This window comes from Mercenaria mercenaria, chromosome 12, assembly GCF_021730395.1.
Source record: "Mercenaria mercenaria strain notata chromosome 12, MADL_Memer_1, whole genome shotgun sequence".
Classification (NCBI taxonomy): domain Eukaryota; kingdom Metazoa; phylum Mollusca; class Bivalvia; order Venerida; family Veneridae; genus Mercenaria; species Mercenaria mercenaria.
This window is the reverse complement of record NC_069372.1, coordinates 68,703,887-68,727,274: the sequence shown is the minus strand read 5'-3', so window position 1 is coordinate 68,727,274 and position 23,388 is coordinate 68,703,887. Positions and strand designations below refer to the sequence as shown.

The 23,388-nt window shown below is 37.7% G+C and overlaps 3 protein-coding genes across 6 annotated transcripts in view; 1 reads left to right on the top strand and 2 right to left on the bottom strand.

Moving 5' to 3' along the window:
• LOC123533706 (uncharacterized) overlaps positions 1-23,388 on the top strand; it is a 363,176-nt gene that overhangs the window by 294,035 nt on the left and 45,753 nt on the right. The window lies entirely within an intron of this gene.
• On the bottom strand, positions 3,429-3,818 carry LOC123533459 (uncharacterized). The gene has a single exon (XM_045315101.2). The coding sequence runs from the start codon at positions 3,816-3,818 to the stop codon at positions 3,429-3,431; it is 390 nt and encodes a 129-aa protein (XP_045171036.2).
• LOC123533618 (RNA guanine-N7 methyltransferase activating subunit-like) overlaps positions 9,199-23,388 on the bottom strand; it is a 15,537-nt gene continuing 1,347 nt past the window's right edge. For 2 of the 4 annotated variants that reach the window (XM_045315336.2, XM_045315337.2), the window contains exons 2-4: positions 15,020-15,107; positions 11,953-12,060; positions 9,199-9,685 (exon numbers count right to left, since the gene is read on the bottom strand). In XM_045315336.2, the coding sequence (XP_045171271.2) occupies positions 9,472-9,685; positions 11,953-12,060; positions 15,020-15,081 (384 nt within the window). In that variant the 5' untranslated portion in view covers positions 15,082-15,107 and the 3' untranslated portion in view covers positions 9,199-9,471. Of the gene's footprint in view, positions 9,686-11,952; positions 12,061-15,019; positions 15,108-18,306; positions 18,369-20,933; positions 20,962-23,388 lie in introns of those variants that run through there. The other 2 variants (XM_045315338.2, XM_045315339.2) reach the window with 2 other exon arrangements.

The window sequence follows — 23,388 nt, the reverse complement described above, 5'->3', positions numbered from 1 at the left end:
TTAAAAATACAAGCTTTCATAAACAAGAGGCCATGATGGCCCTAGATCAATAACCTGAGTTATTTAGCTCTGGCTGCCCCTTTGTGCAACCAAGCAGAACCGTTTAAACAACTTTAGTAAAATACCATCCAAAGAACATCAAAGCAAAGTTTCATCAAAATCCAGTTGGTGGTTTTGGAGGAGATGTTGTTTAAGGAAATTATTGGCATGAACAACGGGCACGGCATGATCACAATAGCTTACCATAAGCACTTCATGCTAAGGTGACCTAACAAGAGCTGTCATAGGAGACAGCACGCTTGACTATTTCGATGCTGGTTAGTGAAACTGGGCACATCTGAGGAAACTGGAGCTGTCACTGGAGTGACTCCAATGGTGGATGAAGATATTGCACAATAGCCTGAGTCAAAAATATTAAGTAACAAGAGGGCCAAGATGGCCCTAGGTCGCTCACCTAAGAAACACACCATAACAATGTAAAACATGTTTGACCTAGTGATTTCATGGAAACAAATATTCTGACCAATTTTCATTAAGATTGGACCAAAAAATTGGTCTCTTGCGATAAAACAAGCATTTTCTTAGATATGACCTAGTTTTTGACCCTAGATGACCCATGTTCAAACTCAACCTAGATTTTATCAAGGCAATCATTCTAACCAAAAATAGATCAACTGAAAAATACAGCCTCTATCACATACACAAGATTTTTCTTTGATTTGACCAAGTGACCTAGTTTTTGACCTCAGATGACCCATATTCAAATTCAACCTAGATTTCATTAAGGCAATCATCCTGACCTAAATTCATAACAAGAGGACCATGATGGTCCTGAATCGCTCACCTATCCCCACATGACCCAGTGTTGAACCGAGTATGATGTCGTTATTTCTATTATTTGACATAGTGACCTAGATTTTGAGCATATGTGACCTAGATATCATCAAGATAAAAAATTCTGACCAATTTTCATAAAGATCCATTGAAAAATATGACCTCTAGAGAGGTCACAAGGTTTTTCTATTATTTGACCTAATGACCTAGTTTTTGAAGGCACGTGACCCACTTTTGAACTTGATCTAGATATCATCAAGGTAAACATTCTCACCAATTTTCATTAAGATCTCATGAAAAATATGGCCTCTAGAGAGGTCACAAGGTTTTTCTATTTTTCGACCTACTGACCTAGTTTTTGAACGCACATGACCCAGTTATGAACTTGACCTAGATATCATCAAGCTGAACACTCACCAATTTTCATGAAGATCCATTGAGAAATATGGCCTCTAGAGACGTCACAAGGTTTTTCTATTTTTAGACCTACTGACCTAGTTTTTGACCGCATGTGACCCAGTTTCGAACCTGATCTAGATATCCTCAAGTTTAACATTCTGATCAATTTTCATGAAGATCTCTTGAAAAATATGGCCTCTAGAGAGGTCACAAGGTTTTTATATTTTTAGACCTACTGACCTAGTTATTGACCTCACGTGACCCAGTTTCATAATTGCCCTAGATATCATCAAGGTGAACATTCTGACCAATTTTCATGAAGATCTATTGAGAAATATGGCCCTTAGAGAGGTCACAAAGTTTTTCTATTTTTAGACCTACTGACCTAGTTTTTGAACCCATGTGATCCAGTTTCGAACTTGACCTAGATATCATCAATGTGAACATTCTGACCAATTTTCATGAAGATCCATTGAGAAATTTGGCCTCTAGAGAGGTCACAAGGTTTTTCTATTTTTAGACCTACTGACCTAGTTTTTGACCCCACGTGACCCAGTTTCGAACCTGACTGAGATATCATCAAGGTGAACACTCTGACCAATTTTCATGAAGATCTCATGAAATATATGGCCTCTAGAGAGGTCACAAGGTTTTTCTATTTTTAGACCTACTGACCTAGTTTTTGAACGCACGTAACCCAGTTTCGAACTTGACCTAGATATCATCAAGATGAACATTCTGACCAACTTCCATAAAGATCCCATGAAAAATGTGACCTCTAGAGTGGTCACAAGCAAAAGTTTACGCACGGACGGACGGACGCACGGACGGACGACGGACGCCACGCGATCACAAAAGCTCACCTTGTCACTTTGTGACAGGTGAGCTAAAAATCAATTGAAAAAAAACAGTCTCTATCGCATACACAAGATTTTTCTTTAACTTGACCTAGTGACCTAGTTTTTGACCTCAGATAACCCATATTCAAATTCGACCTAGATTTCATTAAGGCAATCATCCTGACCAAATTTCATAAAAATCAATTGAAAAAAACAGTCTTTATCGCATACACAAGATGTTTCTTTAATTTGACCTAGTGACCTAGTTTTTGATCTCAGATAACCCATATTCAAACTCGACCTAGATTTCATCAAGGCAATCACTCTGACCAAATTTCATGAAGATCAATTGAAAAATACATCATCATCATCATATCCTGTGTTTATTTGTCGACTGCTGCGGGTGTCCCAGTAACTAGGGTAGGCAGCAGGTGGCTAGATTGTTTAACACCCAGTCTCCATGCTTCTTTGTCATGTGGGTCAAAGCTGTCAAGGTTGTAAGCCTTCAAGTCCCGCTTGACACATTCCAACCAGGTCTTTTTAGGTCTCCCACGTCCTTTGGAGTTTGGTATGGACATACTCAAGATTGAGTTGATGCATGAGGATGCACGAATAACATGGCCATACCACCTCAGGTGTCTGGTACGAATAGCCTCTGTCACCTGTAACCCCAACTTTGCGTACAGTGCTGCTATGGGTACGTCGTCATTGGGTTTGATGCCACAGATCCATCAGATCATTGACCTGTCGTTTCGACGGAGCCGCTGTAAATCTGGAGTAGAAGGCGCCCACATTTCACTACCATGCAGTAGGGCAGAACGGACACAGGCATTGAACACTTTTCCACGAGTCTTGAGGGATACATGCTTGGAAGTCAGAATTGGCAGGAGTTTCTTGAACTTTCCCCAGGCAGTACAACATCTGGAAATGATGGCAAGTTCACAGCCTCCACCAGCACACAGCATGTCACCAAGATAGCAGAAACTGGCTTCCACATCAAGCAGAATACCATCCACATCTACTTGAGTGACTGGTCTACCATCAACTGGCCTTGCCTGGCCACAGCATCTAGGCCATACGTATGATGGATTGGCGCTCAGTCTTCCAATGATGCCACTGCACTTCTTGTGAACCCAATGTCTGCACTTGGAACATTCGATGGAGTTTACCCCAACACCACTCCAACAGACCGTGCAAGGAAAAGCACCGGAGTCTCACAGAAGATCCAGACCAGAGCCAGAGATCATAAACTTGGTCTTCTTCATGTTCACTCTCAGACCCTTGTCTTCCATACCTTTCTTCCACGCCTTCAGCTTAGTGACACATTCCTCCAGTGAATCGGCGTTCACAGCTAGGTCAGCTAGCACACAGGAGCTCCCAAGGCACACCTGTGCGGAACTCGCGTGACAGAGCCTCCAGTACGAGGATGAAAAGTAGGGGACTGAGGACAGATCCCTGATGAACTCCAACTTCAACTCCAAACTCCTCGCTGTACTGCCCGTTTACTTGTACACGGCTTCTTACATCTGAGTACATACCCTGAATGACACGAACAGCCCATTCCTCAACACCCAGACTCCTCAGCGCCCACCAGAGGACTTTCCTTGGTACACGATTGAAGACCTTCTCCAAGTCGACAAACACGATATAAAGCGGCTTGTTTGCAGCTATGTACTTCTCCTGTAGCTGGCGTAGGATGAAGATAGCATCTGTTGTACCCTGGCCTGGCACAAAGCCAAACTGCATAGAGTCAATGTCCTCTATTGCATACACAATGTTTTTCTTCGATTTGACATAGTGACCTAGTTTTTGACCCCAGATGACCCATTTTCGAACTCGGCCTAAATTTCATAAGGTATTCATTCTGACCAAAATTCATGAAGATCAATAAGGTAATCATTCTGGCCAAATTTCATGAAGATCAGTTGAAAAATACAGCCTCTATTGCATACACAAGGTTTTTCTTTGATTTGACCTACTGACCTAGTTTTTGACTCGAGATGACCCATTTTCGAACTCGGCCTAGATTTCATCAAGGATATCATTCTGACCAATATTCATGAAGAATAATTGAAAAATACAGCCTCTATCGCATACACAAGGTTTTTCTTTGATTTGACCTAGTGACCTAGTTTTTGACCCGAGATGACCCATTTTCAAACTTGGCCTAGATTTCATCAAGGCAATCATTCTGACCAATACTCATGAAGATCAATTGAAAAATACAGCTTCTATCGCATACACAAGGTTTTTCTTTGATTTGACCTAGTGACCTAGTTTTTAACCCGAGATGACCCATTTTCGAACTCGACCTAGATTTCATCAAGGTTATCATTCTGACAAAATTTCATGAAGATCAATTGAAAAATACAGCCTCTATCGCATACACAAGGTTTTTCTTTGATTTGACCTAGTGACCTAGTTTTTGACCCCAGATGACCCATTTTCGAACTCGGCCTAGATTTCATCAAGGTAATCATTCTGACCAAAATTCATGAAGATCAATTGAAAAATACAGCCTCTATCGCATACACAAGCTAAATGTTGACGGACGACAGACAGACGACAGATGGACGACAGACAGACGACGGACGACGGACATCGAGCGATCAGAAAAACTCACCTGAGCATTGCTCAAGTGAGCTAATAAGAGAGGTAAAGATATTGTGTATCAAAACACTATACAGTATATTTATTCTAAGCAAAAAGGTGGCATAATTCATTAAATATCGGTGCAAAAGTTATGCACCATGTGTCATATGATGTGGGTGATGATGTGAAACAACTAATACAAGTTTGAATTAAATATGCATTTCATAATAACTGAGATATAGTGAAAATGCATCAAAATTAACTTTAAATTCTAAGTAAAAGGGGGCTTAATTCATGAAACCAGAAATGTGTCCATGGGACACAGATGCCCCCACTACATGACAAAGGACACAATTTTTTTCCTAGGTCAGGGGCCATAACTCCTACAATACTGAATGAATCCGGACGCGAAACCCCAGGTGCACAACCGCACATGCTGACCAACATTCCTGTAAACTTTGGTGACTCTAGGTCAAATACTTTTGGAGCTACGTGCGACACAACATTAAAATGACCAATTGTTAACTAAGTCAGGGGCCATAACTCCTACATGACTGAATGAATCCGGGTGCGAAACCCCAGGTGCACAACTGCACATGCTAACCAACATTCCTGTAAACTTCGGTGACTCTAGGTCAAATACTTTTGGAGCTACGCGCTACACAACATTAAAATGATCAATTTTAAACTAAGTCAGGGGCCATAACTCCTACATGACTGAGTGAATCCGGACGTGAAACCCCAGGTGCACAACTGCACATGCTGACCAACATTCCTGTAAACTTTAATGACTCTAGGTCAAATACTTTTGGAGCTACGTGTGACACAACATTAAAATGACCACTTTTTTACTAAGTCAGGGGCCATAACTACTACACAACTGAATGAATCTGTACGCAAAACCCCAGGTGCACAACTACACATGCTGACCAACATTCCTGTAGAGTTTTGTGACTCTAGGTCAAATACTTTTGGAGCTAGGCCCGACACAAATTAAAATGACCAATTTTTACGAAGTAAGGGGCCATAACTCCTACACGACTGAATGAATCCGGACGCGAAACCCCAGGTGCACAACTACACATGCTGACCAACACTCCTGTAAAGTTTTGTGACTCTATGTCAAATACTTTTGGAGCTACGCGCGACACAACATTCTCGGAAGGACGGAAAGACGGACAGACGGACAAGGGCAAATCTATATGCCCCCCCCCCAAAAGTGGGGGCATAAAAATTGTGCCAGAGTTATGCATCTTGTGCCATATGATGTAAGTGATGATGTTTAACAATTATTTTAAGTTTGAATCAGATCCATTCAGTAATAACAGAGTTAGAGTGAAAGTGCATCAAAACTTTAACCTGAAATTCTAAGTAAAAAGGGGGAATAATTCATGAAAACAAGAGCATGGTGACAAATGCCCCCGCAGCACCTTGACCTTTGACCTGGTGACCTAAAAGTCAGTAGGGGTGGTGTACTCAATAAGTACTATCAGCATGTGAAGCTTGAAGGTCCTGGGTGCAGTGGTTCGCATGTAAAGTGCCTTCATGCAAAAAGTTAACCTAGGCCCCTGTGACCTTGACCTTTGACCTGGTGACCCCAAACTCAGTAGGGTTGGTGTACTCATAAAATACTATCAGCATGTGAAGTTTGAAGGTCCTGGGTGAAGTGGTTCGCAAGTAAAGTTCCTTCATGCAAAAAATTAATGTTGGCCCCTGTGACCTTGACCTTTGACCTGGTGATCCCAAAGTCAGTAGGAGTGGTGTACTCAATAAGTACTATCAGCACGTGAAGTTTGAAGGTTCTGGGTGCAGTGGTTTGCGAGTAAAATGCCTTCATGCAAAAAGTTAACGTTGGCCCCTGTGACCTTGACCTTTAACCTGGTGACCCCAAAGTCAGTAGAGATGGTGTACTCAGTAAGTACTATCAGCATGTTAAGTTTGAAGGTCCTGGGTGCAGTGGTTCGCGAGTAAAGTGCCTTCAACCACTGAGTAAAGTGCCTTCATGCAAAAAGTTAACGTTGGTCCCTGTGACCTTGACCTTTGACCTGGTGACCCCAAAGTCAGTAGGGGTAGTCAATAAGTACTATCAGCATGTGAAGTTTAAAGGTCCTGGGTGCAGTGGTTCGCGAGTAAAGTTCCTTCATGCAAAAAGTTAACGTTGGCCCCTGTGGCCTTGACCTTTGACCCCAAAGTCAGTAGGGTGGTGTACTCAATAAGTACCATCAGCATGTGAAGTTTGAAGGTCCTGGGTGCAGTGGTTTGCGAGTAAAGTGCCTTCATGCAAAAAGTTAACGTTGTGATGAACTAACTAACTAATTAACGAACGGACGGACAGTTGAAAACTAATATGCCCCCCTTCAGGGGCATAAAAGTGTGTCAGAGTTATGCACCTTGCTTCATATGATGAGGGTGATGATGTTGAACAACTATTTTAAGTTTGAATCGAATCCATTCAGTAATAACAGAGATGGAGTGAAAGTGCATCGAAACTTTAACCTGAAAATCTAAGTGAAAAGGGGGGATAAATCAGGAAATATTGGTACCAGAGTTATGGCCCTTAGGTCAGACGATGTAGGTGACAATGAGGAATAAATATTTTAAGTTTGAATCAAATTCATCAAGTAATTACAGAGATAAGTAGAAAAAAGAGAAAGTGTAAAAAAAAACTTTAAACCAAGGTGGGGACGCGGAAAGACGCCGACGCCAGGTCTCTCTAAGGTGAAATAGTGGCAAACCTGTGCAATGTGTCAGATTATTACAATTATGTAAAGTGTGTTTCAATCCATTCCCATAAGTGGATACCAAGATAATAATTTATATATAAGAGGGTCATTATGACCCCTGGATTGTTCACCTGAGTAATATGAGCTACATATACCAAAAGGTCAAACTGATGCTAAAATATTAAGAAAGTAGGTCAGTAGGTCACTTTCATGGTCACTGAAAGTCAGTTTTAAGATCAGTGTGCAAAACTGTACATGTCACCCAAAAAACAAGGAAATAGGTCGGGGCATCACCTCTTTTCATCCCCAGGGGCATAATTCAAACAATCTTGTTAGAAATCAACTAGGCAATAATACATACCAAATATCAACGGCCTTAGGCCTAGATTTTTTAATTTTTCTTTCCTATATAAGTCTATGTAAAACTGGTGGGGCCTCTTTTCACCTAAGGGGAATAATTTGAATAATCTTGGTATAGAGGACCTCTAAGCAATGCAACATACCAAATATCAAAATCCTAGGCCTTCCAGTTTCATACAAGAAGATTTTTAAAGTTTTTTCTATATAAATATAATGTAAAACTATGGACCCCCAGGGAAGGGCCTCTTTTCACCCCAGGGTAATAATATGAACAATCTTGGTAGAGGACCGTAAGGCAATGCTACATACAAAACATCAACGGCCTAGGTCTTGTGGTTTCAGACAAGAATATTTTAAAAGTTTTACAAGTTATAAGTCTATATAAACCATGTGACCCCTGGGGCGGGGCAATATTTGATCCTAGGGGGATACTTTGAATAAACTTGGTAGAGGACTATTTGATGATGTTACATACCAAATATCAAAGCCCTAGGCCCTATGGTTTTGGACAAGAAGATTTTCAAAGTTTTCCCTATATATGTCTATATATCATTAAAACATTAATTTGACCCCAGGGCGGACCATATTTAACCCTAGGGGGCTCATTTGAACAATCTCAGTAGAGGACCACTAGATGATGTTACATAAAAAACAATATCAAAGCCCTAAGCCCTGTGGTTTTGGCAAGAAGATTTTCAAAGTTTTTCCTATATAAGTCTATGTAAACCATATGACCCCCAGGGCGGGGCAATATTTGACCCTAGGGGGATAATCTGAACTAACTTGGTAGAGGACCATTAGATAATGCCACATACCAAATATCAAAGCCCTAGCTACAGTGGTTTTTGACAAGAAGATTTTTAAAGATTTTCCTTTCGGTTGCCATGGCAACCAGAGTTCTGCATGGATTTCAATTTTGATAGGGGGCACCCAAGGAACATTTCTGTGAAGTTTAGTGTAAATCTGCCCAATGGTTTTGAAGATTTTTGAAATTTACAATATAGTCATATAGGGAAAATAAGCCCTGCCCCCTGGTGGCCATGTGGCCATGTTTTTTACCAAAACAGAATGGCTTAGGCAATTTTGGTAGAGGGTTACCTAGAGATCATTTCTACAAAATATTTTTGAAATCCGGCAAACAGTTTCTTACAAGAAGATTTTCAATTTTGTTCCTTTCAGTTGCCATGGCAACCAGAGTTCTGCATGGAATTCAATTCTTTGGGCAATTTTGAAAGGGGGCCACCCAAGGATCATTCCTGTGAAGTTTGGTGTAAATCTGCCCAGTGGTTCTGAAGAAGATTTTTTTTTAAATTGTTGACACACGACGGGCGACGGACATCAAGCGGTCACAAAAGCTCACCTTAGGTGAGCTAATAAACCTTAACCAAACTGAGACATGAATGCAGACGCAAATAAATGGGTAAGGGCAAAATTATATTCTTTGAAAAAACCATTCTTGAGATAATTTATTTCAATCTGTGAAAGTTATTATATTTCTAACAAAGTATTCCATGAAATTTCCACAATTTAATCCCATTTGATTTTGTGCAATAAATTTGACAGGCTGGTGTCTTTTCATCAAAATATTCATTATTTCTATTCGTACCCTGTTAAATTTGATTACACATAATTGACAACATCTGACAATCCATATTTTAATTCCACTGTCGACCAACTGTCTACTGTTTAACTTCTCCTGTTACTATGGTAACATTAACAAGATTTCAGTAAGGATTGTAACGCCGTCCCTCAGAATGTCTATTTCCATGCCTGTCTTGATCATAGTGTCTATAACTGCCTTGACCTCTATCGTCTCTATCATAATAGCTATGACCTTCATTCCGACCTCTATCATCTCTATAGCGATTGCCATGACCTTGCCAGCGACCCCTACCTCTTTGACCCCACTGACCTCTTCCACCTTGATTTCTGTTGTCTCTACACATAAAAAAAACAACAAATAACTATTGAAAATGTCATCCCTGAAAAGAAGGTACACAGTAAACTCCTGTTATAGCATACACCTCTTGTGCAGCAAAAATATGTTTGTTACATCCAGTTTCTTATCAACATACAGCTAACGTCAGCTGTTTAGACAGAATACAGGCTATGTCTATGGACAGCTGTTTAGATGGAATAAGGCTATAGTATGTCTACGGACAGCTGTTTAGACAGAATACAGGCTATGTCTATGGACAGCTGTTTAGATGGAATAAGGCTATGTCTATGGACAGCTGTTTAGATGGAATAAGGCTATGTCTATGGACAGCTGTTTAGATGGAATAAGGCTATGTCTATGGACAGCTGTTTAGACAGAATACAGGCTATGTCTATGGACAGCTGTTAAGATGGAATAAGGCTATGTCTACGGACAGCTGTTTAGACAGAATACAGGCTATGTCTATGGACAGCTGTATAGATGGAATAAGGCTATGTCTATGGACAGCTGTTTAGATGGAATAAGGGTATGTCTATGGACAGCTGTTCAGACAGAAAACAGGCTATGTCTATGGACAGCTGTTCAGACAGAAAACAGGCTATGTCTATGGACAGCTGTTAAGATGGAATAAGGCTATGTCTACGGACAGCTGTTTATATCAAATAGTAACTCCCTTCTGCAATTTTATTGAAGACCTTTTTTTCCCTCCTTTTAGAGACATGATCAATTTACATTTACTCAATGACATGTGTTTCTAGCCATTTTCTAATATTAGCCTTTATTTGAATCCCTCTAAAACTTGGAAATCTCGATAATTTTGCTCAATCCCTTGCAACTTCAAATGACTGGTGTTTAATTGTAATTTAATATTGGGTGAATTCAAGTCAACATGCCATCTTTGCTCTCGGATTTCAGAAACGGTCAGTTTCTATAAAACCATGATGTTTCTAATCACCAGTCAGAACCCATTTCATTTCATGGAGATAAAATTTTCCAGGTTTTGGCAAGTACAGTTATATCATAAGGATTTATATTCATGGATTGAAAATTTGAAGATAAAATGAACAGGTTTTTGTTTTTGTTCCTTGACGTTTAATTTCGTGGACTGACGTAACTATAAAATCCCCAAAAAATATTAATAATTTCATTGTGACTGTGTTCCCTATAATAAAAGTTAACAGTACTGACTATTGTATAAACATTTCCATTTTAATTTCTCTCTTCTGATAACAAGAGATCACAGAGTGATCTTGGCACCCACCATTGAGCCATCTTTGAATGTTCCAAATTTCAAGACTAGCTTAAGGTCAAAATCAAGGTCAAAGTTCATTTTGTACACAAAACTATGCATGTGGTCCAAATTTGAAGGCTGTAGCTTGAGAAATGTGAAAGAAGGTCCCTAGGTCAAAATCAAGGTCAAATTTCATTTTGGAACACAAAACTATGCATGTGGTCCAAATTTAAAGCCTGTATCTTCAAAAATGTGAAAGTAGGTCACTAGGTCAATGTCAGGGTAAAAGTTTATTTCAGTCCACAAACCTATGCATGTGGTCCAAATTTGAAGGCTGTAGCTACAGAAATGTGGAAGTAGGTCACTGGGTCAATCTCAAGGTCAAAATTCATTTCGGTACAAAAAAACTATGCATGTGGTCCAAATTTGAAGGCTGCAGCTTGAGAAATGTGAAAGTAGGCCACTAGGTCAAAATCAAGGTCAAATTCAAATTTCATTTTGCCCGCCCGCTTAGCTCAGTAGGTAAGAGCGTTGGTCTACAGATCGCGGGGTCGTGAGTTCGATCCTCCGGCGGGGCGTATGTTCTCCGTGACTATTTGATAAACGACATTGTGTCTGAAATCATTAGTCCTCCACCTCTGGTTCATGTGGGGAAGTTGGCAGTTACTTGCGAAGAACAGGTTTGTACTGGTACAGAATCCAGGAACACTGGTTAGGTTAACTGCCCGCCGTTACATGACTGAAATACTGTTGAAAAACGGCGTTAAACCCAAAACAAACAAACAAATTTCATTTCGGAACACAAAACTATGCATGTGGTCCAAATTTGAAGGCTGCAGCTTGCAACTGGTCTAGAAGCTGAGTATTATCAGTATTCTTTACATCATAAAATATCAACTTTTGAATAATGCTGATTTTATATTTTAATTTTTTAAATGTTGTTTAAATAAAGATAACTGTAAAAGGAATTAGCAACTTTAAGAAGCAATTCATAGAATGTTGCATGCAACAAAGAAAAACAGAAATAAACGCTACCTGTTGTCAAAATTTCTCTTTGATCTTGTAAAATATCCTGTTATACATGGGCATGGTGGAATTGGTTTAGAAATTGTCTGCTGATAGTCTGGATCCTCATCTGTGTATCTGAAAATTGGTCAGAAATTTTCATTTCTCTGAATTTAGCATTCTTTATTTTTGTGAGCCTGTATCAAAGTAGATAATCACCATAGGTACTGGTAGTTTAATGGCCACCACTTCAAACATTCTCTAGCTATTACCCATTACCATGCTGGACACAACTGATTCTGCCTTTGCGACCAGTGTAGATCATGATCAGCCTGCATATCCATGCAGTCTGATCATGATCTGCACTGTTTGCTATTCAGCCAGTATCATTTTGGTAAGGACCCCTTTTAACAGTTGCGGTAATGGTACTGTCCAAATTTGAAGATGGACAAGTTCGTTATAGAAATTCAGCAGGGTACTGGTTGGGACCCAGTTTCCGGACAGGACCAGTTTCCGGACACATGTAATATCTGCTTCATTTCTTTGTTATTCATGTAATTATTTCATCTAGATCATTTAGATGTTTGTTCTTCATGTCTACAACAAACCACTATATTACAAGGCTGTATAATGTTAGGTTTTATGATGATAACTCACCTGTGCTCACAAATCAACTTTCTGTCTTAACGGGGCATGAAGATAGCATTGCGCATGCGCAGTAGTTCACACTTGCTGAGGTATCAAGTGGGGGAAGAAATAATTAAACTAAATATTGATTGTCTGCTGATAACATGTGCTACTTTTAATTTCACGGTAATAGTTACATAAAATGCGGGGCTGTCGATTTTTGCAGTAATTTTATTCTATATCAGATATATTCTATTGGAATTATCAAGAATTCGTGTTAAACGAAATTCGAGTTTTTTATAGTCAACCTCGGTTTGCTTTCGTAGCTGCTATTGAACGTCGGGTTATGTTTCATGTGCATTTTTGAAGAGATGAATGATAAAGAAATGTGTAAAAATAGTTTAATTACTTATTTCGATATCAAATTAACAGCAAAATACCGTCAAAATATTTGTCCGGCTACTGGTTTACCTCACGGGGAGAATAACTCTTTTTAGTGACCCCATTTGAGGCCCCGTGGAACCCATATTTTACGTCACAACGCAATGCTGATTACATCGGCTGTGGAAGGAGCTGAAGTTTGTGCAGTGTGGGCTTCATTTATGTCAAATATATTTTTATGGAATAACGGAGCCGAAATATGAAAATGTGTCCGGAAACTGGTTCCCAACCAGTAAGGGTTAATAAGAAATCCTTTTAATCCTAAAGACTACTGTGACCTTGACCTTTGTCATACAGAAACAATCATGAACTGACCATAGGAAATCATCCTATGCAGTTTGACAGTTCTTGGACAAAGCATTCTTCAGTTATTGATCAGAAATTCTTTTAGCCTCTATCTCACTGTGACCTTGACTTCTGACCCTCCTCACTGAAAAACCAAAAGGAGTCATCTACTGAACACAGAAAATAAACCTATAAAGTTTGATGGTCCTATATCCAGCAAACAGCCAGAAACTATTTTAAGTCTCAATGTCACTTTGACCTTGGCCTAAAACATTAAGCATAAATTTCTGATTGCAGGCAAGGTTCATAGTCTCAGGCCAAAGCATTGTGCACTTACTGATCGGAAACTGTTTCATAACTTCAGTCACTCTGACCTTGATCTTTGACCACAAAAACAATATGGCCTATATCGTGTCATCCTACAAAGTTTGGCTACAGCAGGTCCAACCATTCTCTAGTTAGTGATTTGAAGCCCTTAACTGTCTCGGGGTCACTGACCTTTGAGCTTCTGACCTTCAAAACAAAAGGTTGATCTACTGGCCAAAGACAATCATATTGTAAAGTTTGACCAATATACCGGTAGACTAAATCGTACTCTAGGTACTTACCAGGAACAAAATTGTCAACTGACAAAAAGAAAAACCGACATCAACAAAACAACATTCCCACTCATCTGACATTAAAATGATATTCAGGCCATCCTTTCACATACGACAAAAAACATGGTAAGATATTTTGTAAACTAGAAATGTGTCACAGACACAGATGCCCCCGCAACATGAGAAAGGTCACAGGCATGGTACTGCTCACAAAAAAAGGACCCTTGGCCAAGCGAAGCTAATCTTAAAAAAACAAAACCAAAAAAAACCCCCATAATTTCTAAGTCTACACAAAAATTCTTACCAGGTAAAAATAGGTTAAAAAAATACATCTCAAAATTGGATGTAACATGCATGTTGTACTACAGAAAAGTGGTCTTGATTTTTCCCTACGACCAGTAATAAAAATTACAATATAAGCTATTCATAGTAACAACAAAGGGAAGTAATTCTAAACTAAGGACCTGGTTCTTGTGCATGAAATTCTGTCTCATGATGGTGTAAAATTGAGCCAACTTACATCAAAATCCCTCCATGCATGAAGAAGAAATGCTCAGGACAAAGTCATTCTTGTATGTGACCTCTGGCCTCTGAGTATGACCTTGACCTTAGATCTAGGGACCTGGTTTTGCACATGACACATCATCTATCCATGCTTATTATTTGCGTCAAATTATTTTGAAAGCGGACCATGCATGTCAAATTTATGGACCGGACACGAAGACCACATTATCAGTATATATGTAGTGAAAATTGGCTAAGTTCAACCAAGGACTGTGACCTTGACCTTAGACCTAGGGACCTGGTTTTGCACATGACACATCGTCTATCCATGCTTATCATTTGTGCGAAATTATTCTCAAAGTGGAGCATGATGCATGTCAAAGTTATGGCCCGGACACGAACACCACACTTTTCCGAACACACAAACAAACGCACAGGGGTAACACTATATGCCCCCACCCCCCATTTTATGGCAGGGGCATAAAAACTAATGGGACTTACTATAATCATTATTTTAAAGGCAGTAAACTAAACTATGTGAAGGAACCTTTTCAGTGTAATTTAAAATAAAGAAATGGTTTCAGAAAAGATCTAGATTTAAGGCAAAATACATTTCATGATTTGAAAACAGAATTATTTACCGATAGGCAAACATCTGGTCATACAGTTTTTCCAGATCCTCGGGGCATTCATCATCTGCCATAATCTCTGTATATGTGCAAAGTCAATCTGAAATTTAAAGACGTATTTTAAGTCATGTTTTGTAAGGTCAATAATGCTTTTGATTTTATGTCAGAAACACAATAAGCAGCTGTCACATAATCATCATCATGATTTTGACTTTCATCATCGTGGTTTGACTTTCAAATTTTCACCATTGCTTGTTTTCATGATTAAGAAAGTCAAAATCACAAAGTTGAAAGTCAAAACTATGACGATGAAAGTCAAAACTAGTATGGTCAAAGCTGAAACTGCAATGAAGAAAGTCAAAACCAAGATGATGAAAGTCGAAATGACAATGGTGAAAATACAAACCATGATGATAAAAGTTGAAACAGTGATGATGAAAGTAGAAACTATGATGGTGAAAACAGACCAGTTTAACCTACTATGATGAAAAGATGAAAGTTGGAAGCTGAAACCATAACACCAAAGTCTAAATAAGGATGCTACAGTGGCAAAAGTCGAAACCAGGATGGTGAAAATATGAAATTATATCACTGAAATGTTTTCATAACCATAGTTTCGTATTTTCAAGATTTTATTGAGGGTAACATTTTGACCAAGTTTCATTAAGATTGGGCCAAAATTGTGACCTCTAGAGTGTTAACAAGCTTTTCCTTTGATTTGACCTGGTGACCTAGCTTTTGACCTAAGACGACCCAATATCGAACTCATCCAAGATTTTATTGAGGGTAACATTCTGACCAAGTTTCATTAAGATTGGGCCAAAATTGTGACCTCTAGAGTGTTAACAAGCTTTTCCTTTGATTTGACCTGGTGACCTAGTTTTTGACCTAAGATGACCCAGTATGGAACTCATCCAAGATTTTATTGAGGGTAACATTCTGACCAAGTTTCATTAAGATTGGGCCAAAACTGTGACCTCTAGAGTGTTAACAAGCTTTTCCTTTGATTTGACCTGGTGACCTAGTTTTTGACCCTAGATGACCCAATATCGAACTTGTCCAAGATTTTATTGACGGTAACATTCTCACCAAGCTTCATTAAGATTGGGCCAAAATTGTGACCTCTAGAGTGTTAACAAGCTTTTCCTTTGATTTGACCTGGTGACCTAGTTTTTGACCCCAGAAGACCCAATATTGCACTTGCCAAGATTTTATTGAGGGTAACATTGTGACCAAGTTTCATTAAGATTAGGTCAAAATTGTGACCTCTAGAGTGTTAACAGTCAAATTGTTAACGGCGGACGGATGGACGGACAGATGGACGGTCGACAATGGACGATGGACACAGGGCGATCACAAAAGCTCACCTTGAGCACTTTGTGCTCAGGCGAGCTAAACAAGAGCACCGCCTTGCGGGTGCTGACGCTCATCTGATTTTTTTTGTATAATAGAAATATTGTCCTACCCATGATTTTCTAAGTCTAAAAAGGGCCATCATTTTTGCAAAAAGCAGGATAGAGTTATGTTTCTTGATGTACAGTGTCCACTTATGATGGTGAAAAACTGTTGCAAGTTTTAAAGCAATAGCTTTGATAGTTTATGAGAAAAGTTGACTTAAACATAATACTCAACCAAGAAAATGATTTTCTAAGTACAAAAGGGGCAATAATTATTGCAAAAAGCAGGATGGAGTTATGTTGTTTGCTGTTCAGGGTCAGCTTATGATGGTGAACAAGTGTTGCAAGTTTCAAAGCAATAGCTTTGATAGTTTAAGAGAAAAAGTTGACCTAAACATAAAACTTAACCAAGAAATCTGATATTTTCTAAGTCCAAAAGGGGCCATAAATCTTGCAAAAAGCCGGACGGAGTTATGTTTCTTGCTGTACAGGGTCAGCTCATGATGGTGAACAAGTGTTGCAAGTTTTAAAGCAATAGCTTTGATAGTTTAGGATAAAAGCTGACCTAAACATAAAACTTAACCAAGAAAACTGATTTTCTAAGTCCAAAAGGGGCAATAATTCTTGCAAAAAGCAAAATGGAGTTATGTTTCTTGATGTACAGGGTCTGCTTATGATGGTGAACAAGTATTCCAAGTTTCAAAGCAATAGCTTTGATAGTTTAGGAGAAAAGTTGACCTAAACATAAAACTTAACCAAGAAATCTGATATTTTCTAAGTACAAAAGGGGCCATAAATCTTGCAAAAAGCAAGATGGAGTTATGTTTCTTGCTATACAGGGTCAGCTTATGATGGTGAACAAGTAGTCCAAGTTTCAAAGCAATAGCTTTGATAGTTTAGGAGAAAAGCTGACCTAAACATAAAACTTAACCAGGCAATGCCGACGCCGACAACCGCTCAAGTGATGACAATAACTAATCATTTTTTTTCAAAAAATCAGATGAGCTAAAAATCACTGATTGTAGCATAACAACAGTTACTATAAGTGCACATATTGTCTGTAGATAATCTGATAAAAGCACCTTAATTAACTGATATATTACTCTGACTGATTATAAATCAATACCCTTAGGCTATCACTCGCTAATGTGATAAAAAATAACTTTAAAAGTGTAAAAATTATCTATTTGAATTAGTGTTTCGTATAACAGCTAGTAACAGAGATGGGAAACATTAAAACTGCTTTACCAGAATATGCAATGTCTTTATATGTATAAATTATTATGATCACATTGAAAATCTCAGTATATAAATTTGGAAATGCTGACCTGACTACGTATAAATTGAGTATACACAAACTGCTGATGATTTTATTCTTAATCTATACTGTCAGCATTTTTTCATCATTTTATTTATTGTTAGAAAGACTTAGTGCTCACAAGTTAAATATGTAACAAGAAAATGTCTTAGTAGTGACTTGAGCTCCCCGAACTCTAGCATGCACAAGATCATCTCCTCTTGTAGTGAAACTTCCTATGAAGTTTTGTTGAATATCAGCCAAGGGTTGCTCAGGAATACTCTGGACAATGATGGCACCATAATTTACCAATGTTGAATAATAAAAGAGCAATAACTTAAATTTAAAACCTAAAATTTCTGAGTTAAAAAGGACATAATTTTGACAAAATGAAATCATTCACTTGCCAATGGATGTCAACTCACCATGCAAAAGTAGTTTTTTGAGAAATCTGCTAACATATAGAAAGTCTAAGTTAAAAAGGGGCATAATTTGGATAAAATAAAAGCTAGAGTTATATAACATGCTTCTGAGGTCAACTGATGGTGCCATATGTGAGAAATTTGAAAGCATTAGGCCCAGCAGATGTAGAGAAACCTTCTTACATGCAAAACTTTGTGACGCAGACATGGATTCCAACAAAAGATTTTACAATCTGGAACTACAATGACACAGCTGAAAAAATTAACATGTCCATTTAATTAAGCTGTATTATTTTGATTTTCCTTTATTCCCACAGTCATAATTGGCAGTAATGATGCTATATAAAGTATGATATAAGCACACCTTGACATTTCATGACAAAAAAATGAACCTAGCATCCCAGGCTACTATGAATTTTTTTATATTATATATAGCATCATTATTGACCAATGCCCGAATTAATTCCTAAATTTCATGAACACAGTAAAAGCAGAGCAAACAACATCATGCTTACAGAACGTATCAGAAAAAACAACTTCTGCAGAAGGACCAAATTTACCATTTATGATTGGGTTTTCATTTCGAATAAGCAGCAGCTAATATCATATTAAAACATCCCAAAAGCACATATTGCCACTTAGTATATGCATTTCCTTCATCAGCATTTTCCAGTAATCCTTCTTTACCTATGTGGTTAACCTTTTTTAATATATTCTGCTCAGAACAAATAGTGCTATGTTGAAATCAACAAATATGCTGAAGCTAAAAGGAATAATCAATCCATCAAAAGCAAAGGGTCCTGGTAGGGTGCAACCACGAATATTCAAAGAATGTACTACCAACAAACTAGCTGAACCACTAAACAAAGTATTCAGAACAAGAGGCCCAAGTTGCAAATGAAGATGACTTTGACCATAAGGCCTTGCTTCTGATCAAGTCTGGTGAATTACCTTTAAAAAGTTTATTAAAATAGAAGTGTTTTTTTTCTTCTATATTTTGCTGTGACAGCCCAAAATGCATTAGAACAAACTTCAAGATAAGAAGTTACCTATCTTCTTTTCTATTTTTACCTCTGGTGTCCCCTAAAAGGGACCAAGCAGAACCATTTGAACAAAATATAGAAGAGGACCTTACAATAATGCTACAGACCAAATCTGATGAAGATCAACCATGGGGTTCATGAGATGTTTCTGTACTTCTACCTACTGGCCCCTAAAAAGGGCCAAGTCCTTCCATTTGAATAAGTTTACAGTGATGCTACAATCCAAGTGTGATGAAGATCCATCAAGTGGTTCATCAGAAGCAGTCATTTAAACAAATGTCTATTTTTAGCTCTAGTGGCCCCTACATTGAGCCAAACGTCCCAATCTAAACAAACTTAAAGAGACCATACGATGATGCCACACACCAAGTTTGATGAAGATCTATCCAGTGGTTCATGAGAAGAATTTGTTTAAAGGTATTCTTATTTTTAGCTATAGTGGCCCCTAAAAGGGGCCAAGTGCCCCCAACTGAAAAGTTGGTTGAGAACCTTAAATTGATGCTATAAATCAAGTTTGATGAAGATCCATCTAGCAGTTCATGAGAAAGTCATTTAAAGGCATTTCTTTTTTTAGCTCTAGCAGCCCTTAAAAGGGGCCAAGGATTTCCACTTGAAATAATTTGGGAGAGAAGCTTATAATGTTGCTACAGGCCAAGTTTGATGAAGATCTATCCAGTGGTTTATAAGAAGTTGTTTAAAGGTTTTTCAATTAATAGCTCTAAAAGGGGCTAAGTTCCAAAGTTTTAACAAAGTTGGTAGAGGACCTTGTAATGATGTTACAATTCAAGTTAGATGAAGATCTATCAAGCAGTTCATGAAAAGGAGTCATTTACGGGAATTTCTATTTTCAGCACTAGTAGCCCCTAAAAGGGTCCAAGCGTCTCTCCCTTTGAACAAATTTGCAAGATTACCATATTGGTTCATGAAAAGATGTTGTTTAATGGTATTTCTATTTTTAGTTCTAATGGCCTGAAAAAGGTTCAATTGCCATCATTTGCAAAAAATTGGGAGAGTACTTTATAATAATGCTCAAGACCAAGGTTAATAAAGATCCATCAAGCGGTTCATGAGAAGTTGATAAAAGGTATATCTATTTTTAGCCTTAGTGGCCTCTAAAAAGGACCCACTGCCTCCATCTGAACAAAATTGAAGAGAGAACCTTTTAATGATGCTACACATTGGCAAAATTGTTGCGATGCATCGAAATATGAAATCATCCGATAAAACATGATACCATGCAGCTCAATTTGAAGCCGCTTAAACCAAGGTGAGAACATGTAATGTTAAATGAAATGATTTATTACAACTTGACGCCATCTAGTGCATATTGAAACTGCTTTGTGTGATTCTCAGCAGCATATAAAAACTTGATGCCATGCAGTGCAATGTGAAAACTTTCAAAGCAACACAAGTTCGTGCAATGTAAAATGGAACTATTCATTAAATCTGGCGCTGTATAATGCATATTAAAATAATTGTACAAAATTATCAGCCATGATAATTATATTGCATGACAAAAGCTTGTTATAACACTGCGATCATTTTTCTTTCCAAATAAGAAAGTATTATATTCAAGTTAAGATGGGACTATCCTGAATCATTAAACTCAATTTTCTCTTTTCTGTTGTAATTATTGAATAAATAATTGCTTTATATAACTAAATAAATATACCTTTGTGTAGACGTATATATTTTATATGGAAACTCACGTAAATATAATTACTTGCATAACATGTTAAATACACGTGTGACTACATAATGACTTACATCACATAATAGTCCATGTACTCAATGCAGGAAACCGCTGAAAAAAATGTATACCTGTCTAACATCTAATAAGAATTGTTAACTAGTATTGTCCCTACTATGTGATGTTTGGCCATAGAAGTGTGAGCCCTGTGGGTAATAGACTGGAAAGTAGTATATGGTATTTAGGTTCTTTTCATCTTATAATAGTGGTTACTTATGCCATATAATTTCAAGATCTGATAAGGTGAAAAAGGTTGTCTGCCAGAAGAGATTTCGTGCACATACACAAACATCTGATGACTTCCAAGTGTGACCTTGATCTCTGACCTAGGGGTCTGGATTTTGCCTGTGACATGACCTCTTATTATGGCAATTATTTTGCCAGGTTATTTCAAAATCCAACAATGCTCAGACAGCCAGACAAGATTCCTGTGTACACACAGACTCACACCCACAAGTAACACTATAATAATAATAATAATAATGACTTTATTTTACGAGGCAAACATATTTGGCAATCAATCTTACATATGGGCCTCAACATATATACATGTAGACGAGAAAGAATATATAAGCAACATTTTAAAACATAATAAATTTACAGTGAAATACATTTAACTAAATACATTTAACTAATTTTGTCTGCAAAATTAATTATTTAAGTGATGAAATATTTAACATTTACATAAAGTTTTGCTGCCCACCAGAGTACCACCATGACAAGAATGAAGTTTTGAATGTTGGCAGGGAGCTTGATTGGTGGATATTTAGTGGAATTTTATTCCATATGATAGGACCCGAGTAGGCTAGAGACTTTCTGCAAAATTCTAATCTTGGTTTAGGTAAATTTAGAAATTGTTATGTGTGTGATCTGAGGGCAGTATCATTTGAATGTGAGAATAAGTTAGACATGTACTGTAGGAAGTGAGAATAAGTTAGACATGTACTGTAGGAAGTGAGAATAAGTTAGACATGTACTGTAGGAAGTGAGAATAAGTTAGACATGTACTGTAGGAAGAATGAGAATAAGTTAGACATGTACTGTAGGAAGTGAGAATAAGTTAGACATGTACTGTAGGAAGTGAGAATAAGTTAGACATGTACTGTAGGAAGTGAGAATAAGTTAGACATGTACTGTAGGAAGTGAGAATAAGTTAGACATGTACTGTAGGAAAAGGTTGATTGATTGATTTGTAAGGTTGCTTTTTTATATGAAATTCGATCATGGATTTTCATCCACTTCAGTTCTTGAAAGAGTTCTTCTGATGGTGTGTCATGGTCTTTGTCGAGAATAATTCGTGCTGCTCTTTTTTGAAATTTGTAGATATTGTTCAGAAGATCACTATTTCAGTTTCCACATATTGTGCAACGGTAGTCTAGGTGGGGTATGATATATGAAAAATAGTTTGCGCATTTCAGTTCTCAAGTATTGCTTTATGCGTAAAAGAAGACATAGCAATGAGTTGCATTTTTTAAGAAGATGGCCAATCTGTGTTTCCCAATGAAATGTATGATCAACGTGAATTCCTAATAACTTTTCACATTCACTGAATTCTATTTCTTGATGTTGTAGGGTTAGTTTAGGTATATTTGCTGATTTAAGTTCAGCATTATAGATCTTATTTGATGGTGATATTAACATTGCCTTAGTCTTCTGAGAGTTTGGTTTCATAGAATTTCTGTGACAACACTTCATGCCCTGTTCTCCTCTCAATCGCCATTTTGAATGGTGGAGGCATAAAAAATATAGCTTGTTCAAGAAAGTTCATAATCATCCATAGCCATGTCAGACCAAAATTTCAAAAGGACAGAATGATGAAACATTGCATTTCATGTAAACTTCCTCTATAATTGAAAGAAATGTCAACAGAATCCCTTGAATACTTTTTCAGTCATGTTCCTGACAACAACAATAAACCTTCAGTATTTTAGAGATTTAAATTTTCAAAAGTTTCAGTATCTCTAGAAAGGTGCTAATACCTTTTAATATAGTTAATACTTTTGATATATTTATCCCTGTGAACAATTTTATCTATTCTGCTTTTGTTAAAAAAAAAAAATCTGAATTTTAACAACCAACTTCGGAATAATCTCACTCTATTGTTGATTCTTAATATCTTACAATGTTGTCAAAGTTAGTAAAAAAGTTATCCAAACCTTTGTTCTTATATTACCCCAATACATACTGCGATTGAGGTAATGTACCCCGACTGGGAGATGTAATTATCAGATTATTTTGCTAGAACATACAAGAGATTGAGCGATTTATACGCCACATGATCCAAACGATCTTGTTATAAAGTAATGATCAATCTATACAAACGCAAGTACATATATACGACAATGTAACAGATAAATAAACTTACAGTTACTTCAATGATGTTCAAAAACTGTGATAAAATGATATCTGTGTCATATCCTGAAGAATCGGTATTACGAAAGGATGTGTTTGGACAAACATTGCTACCTATAA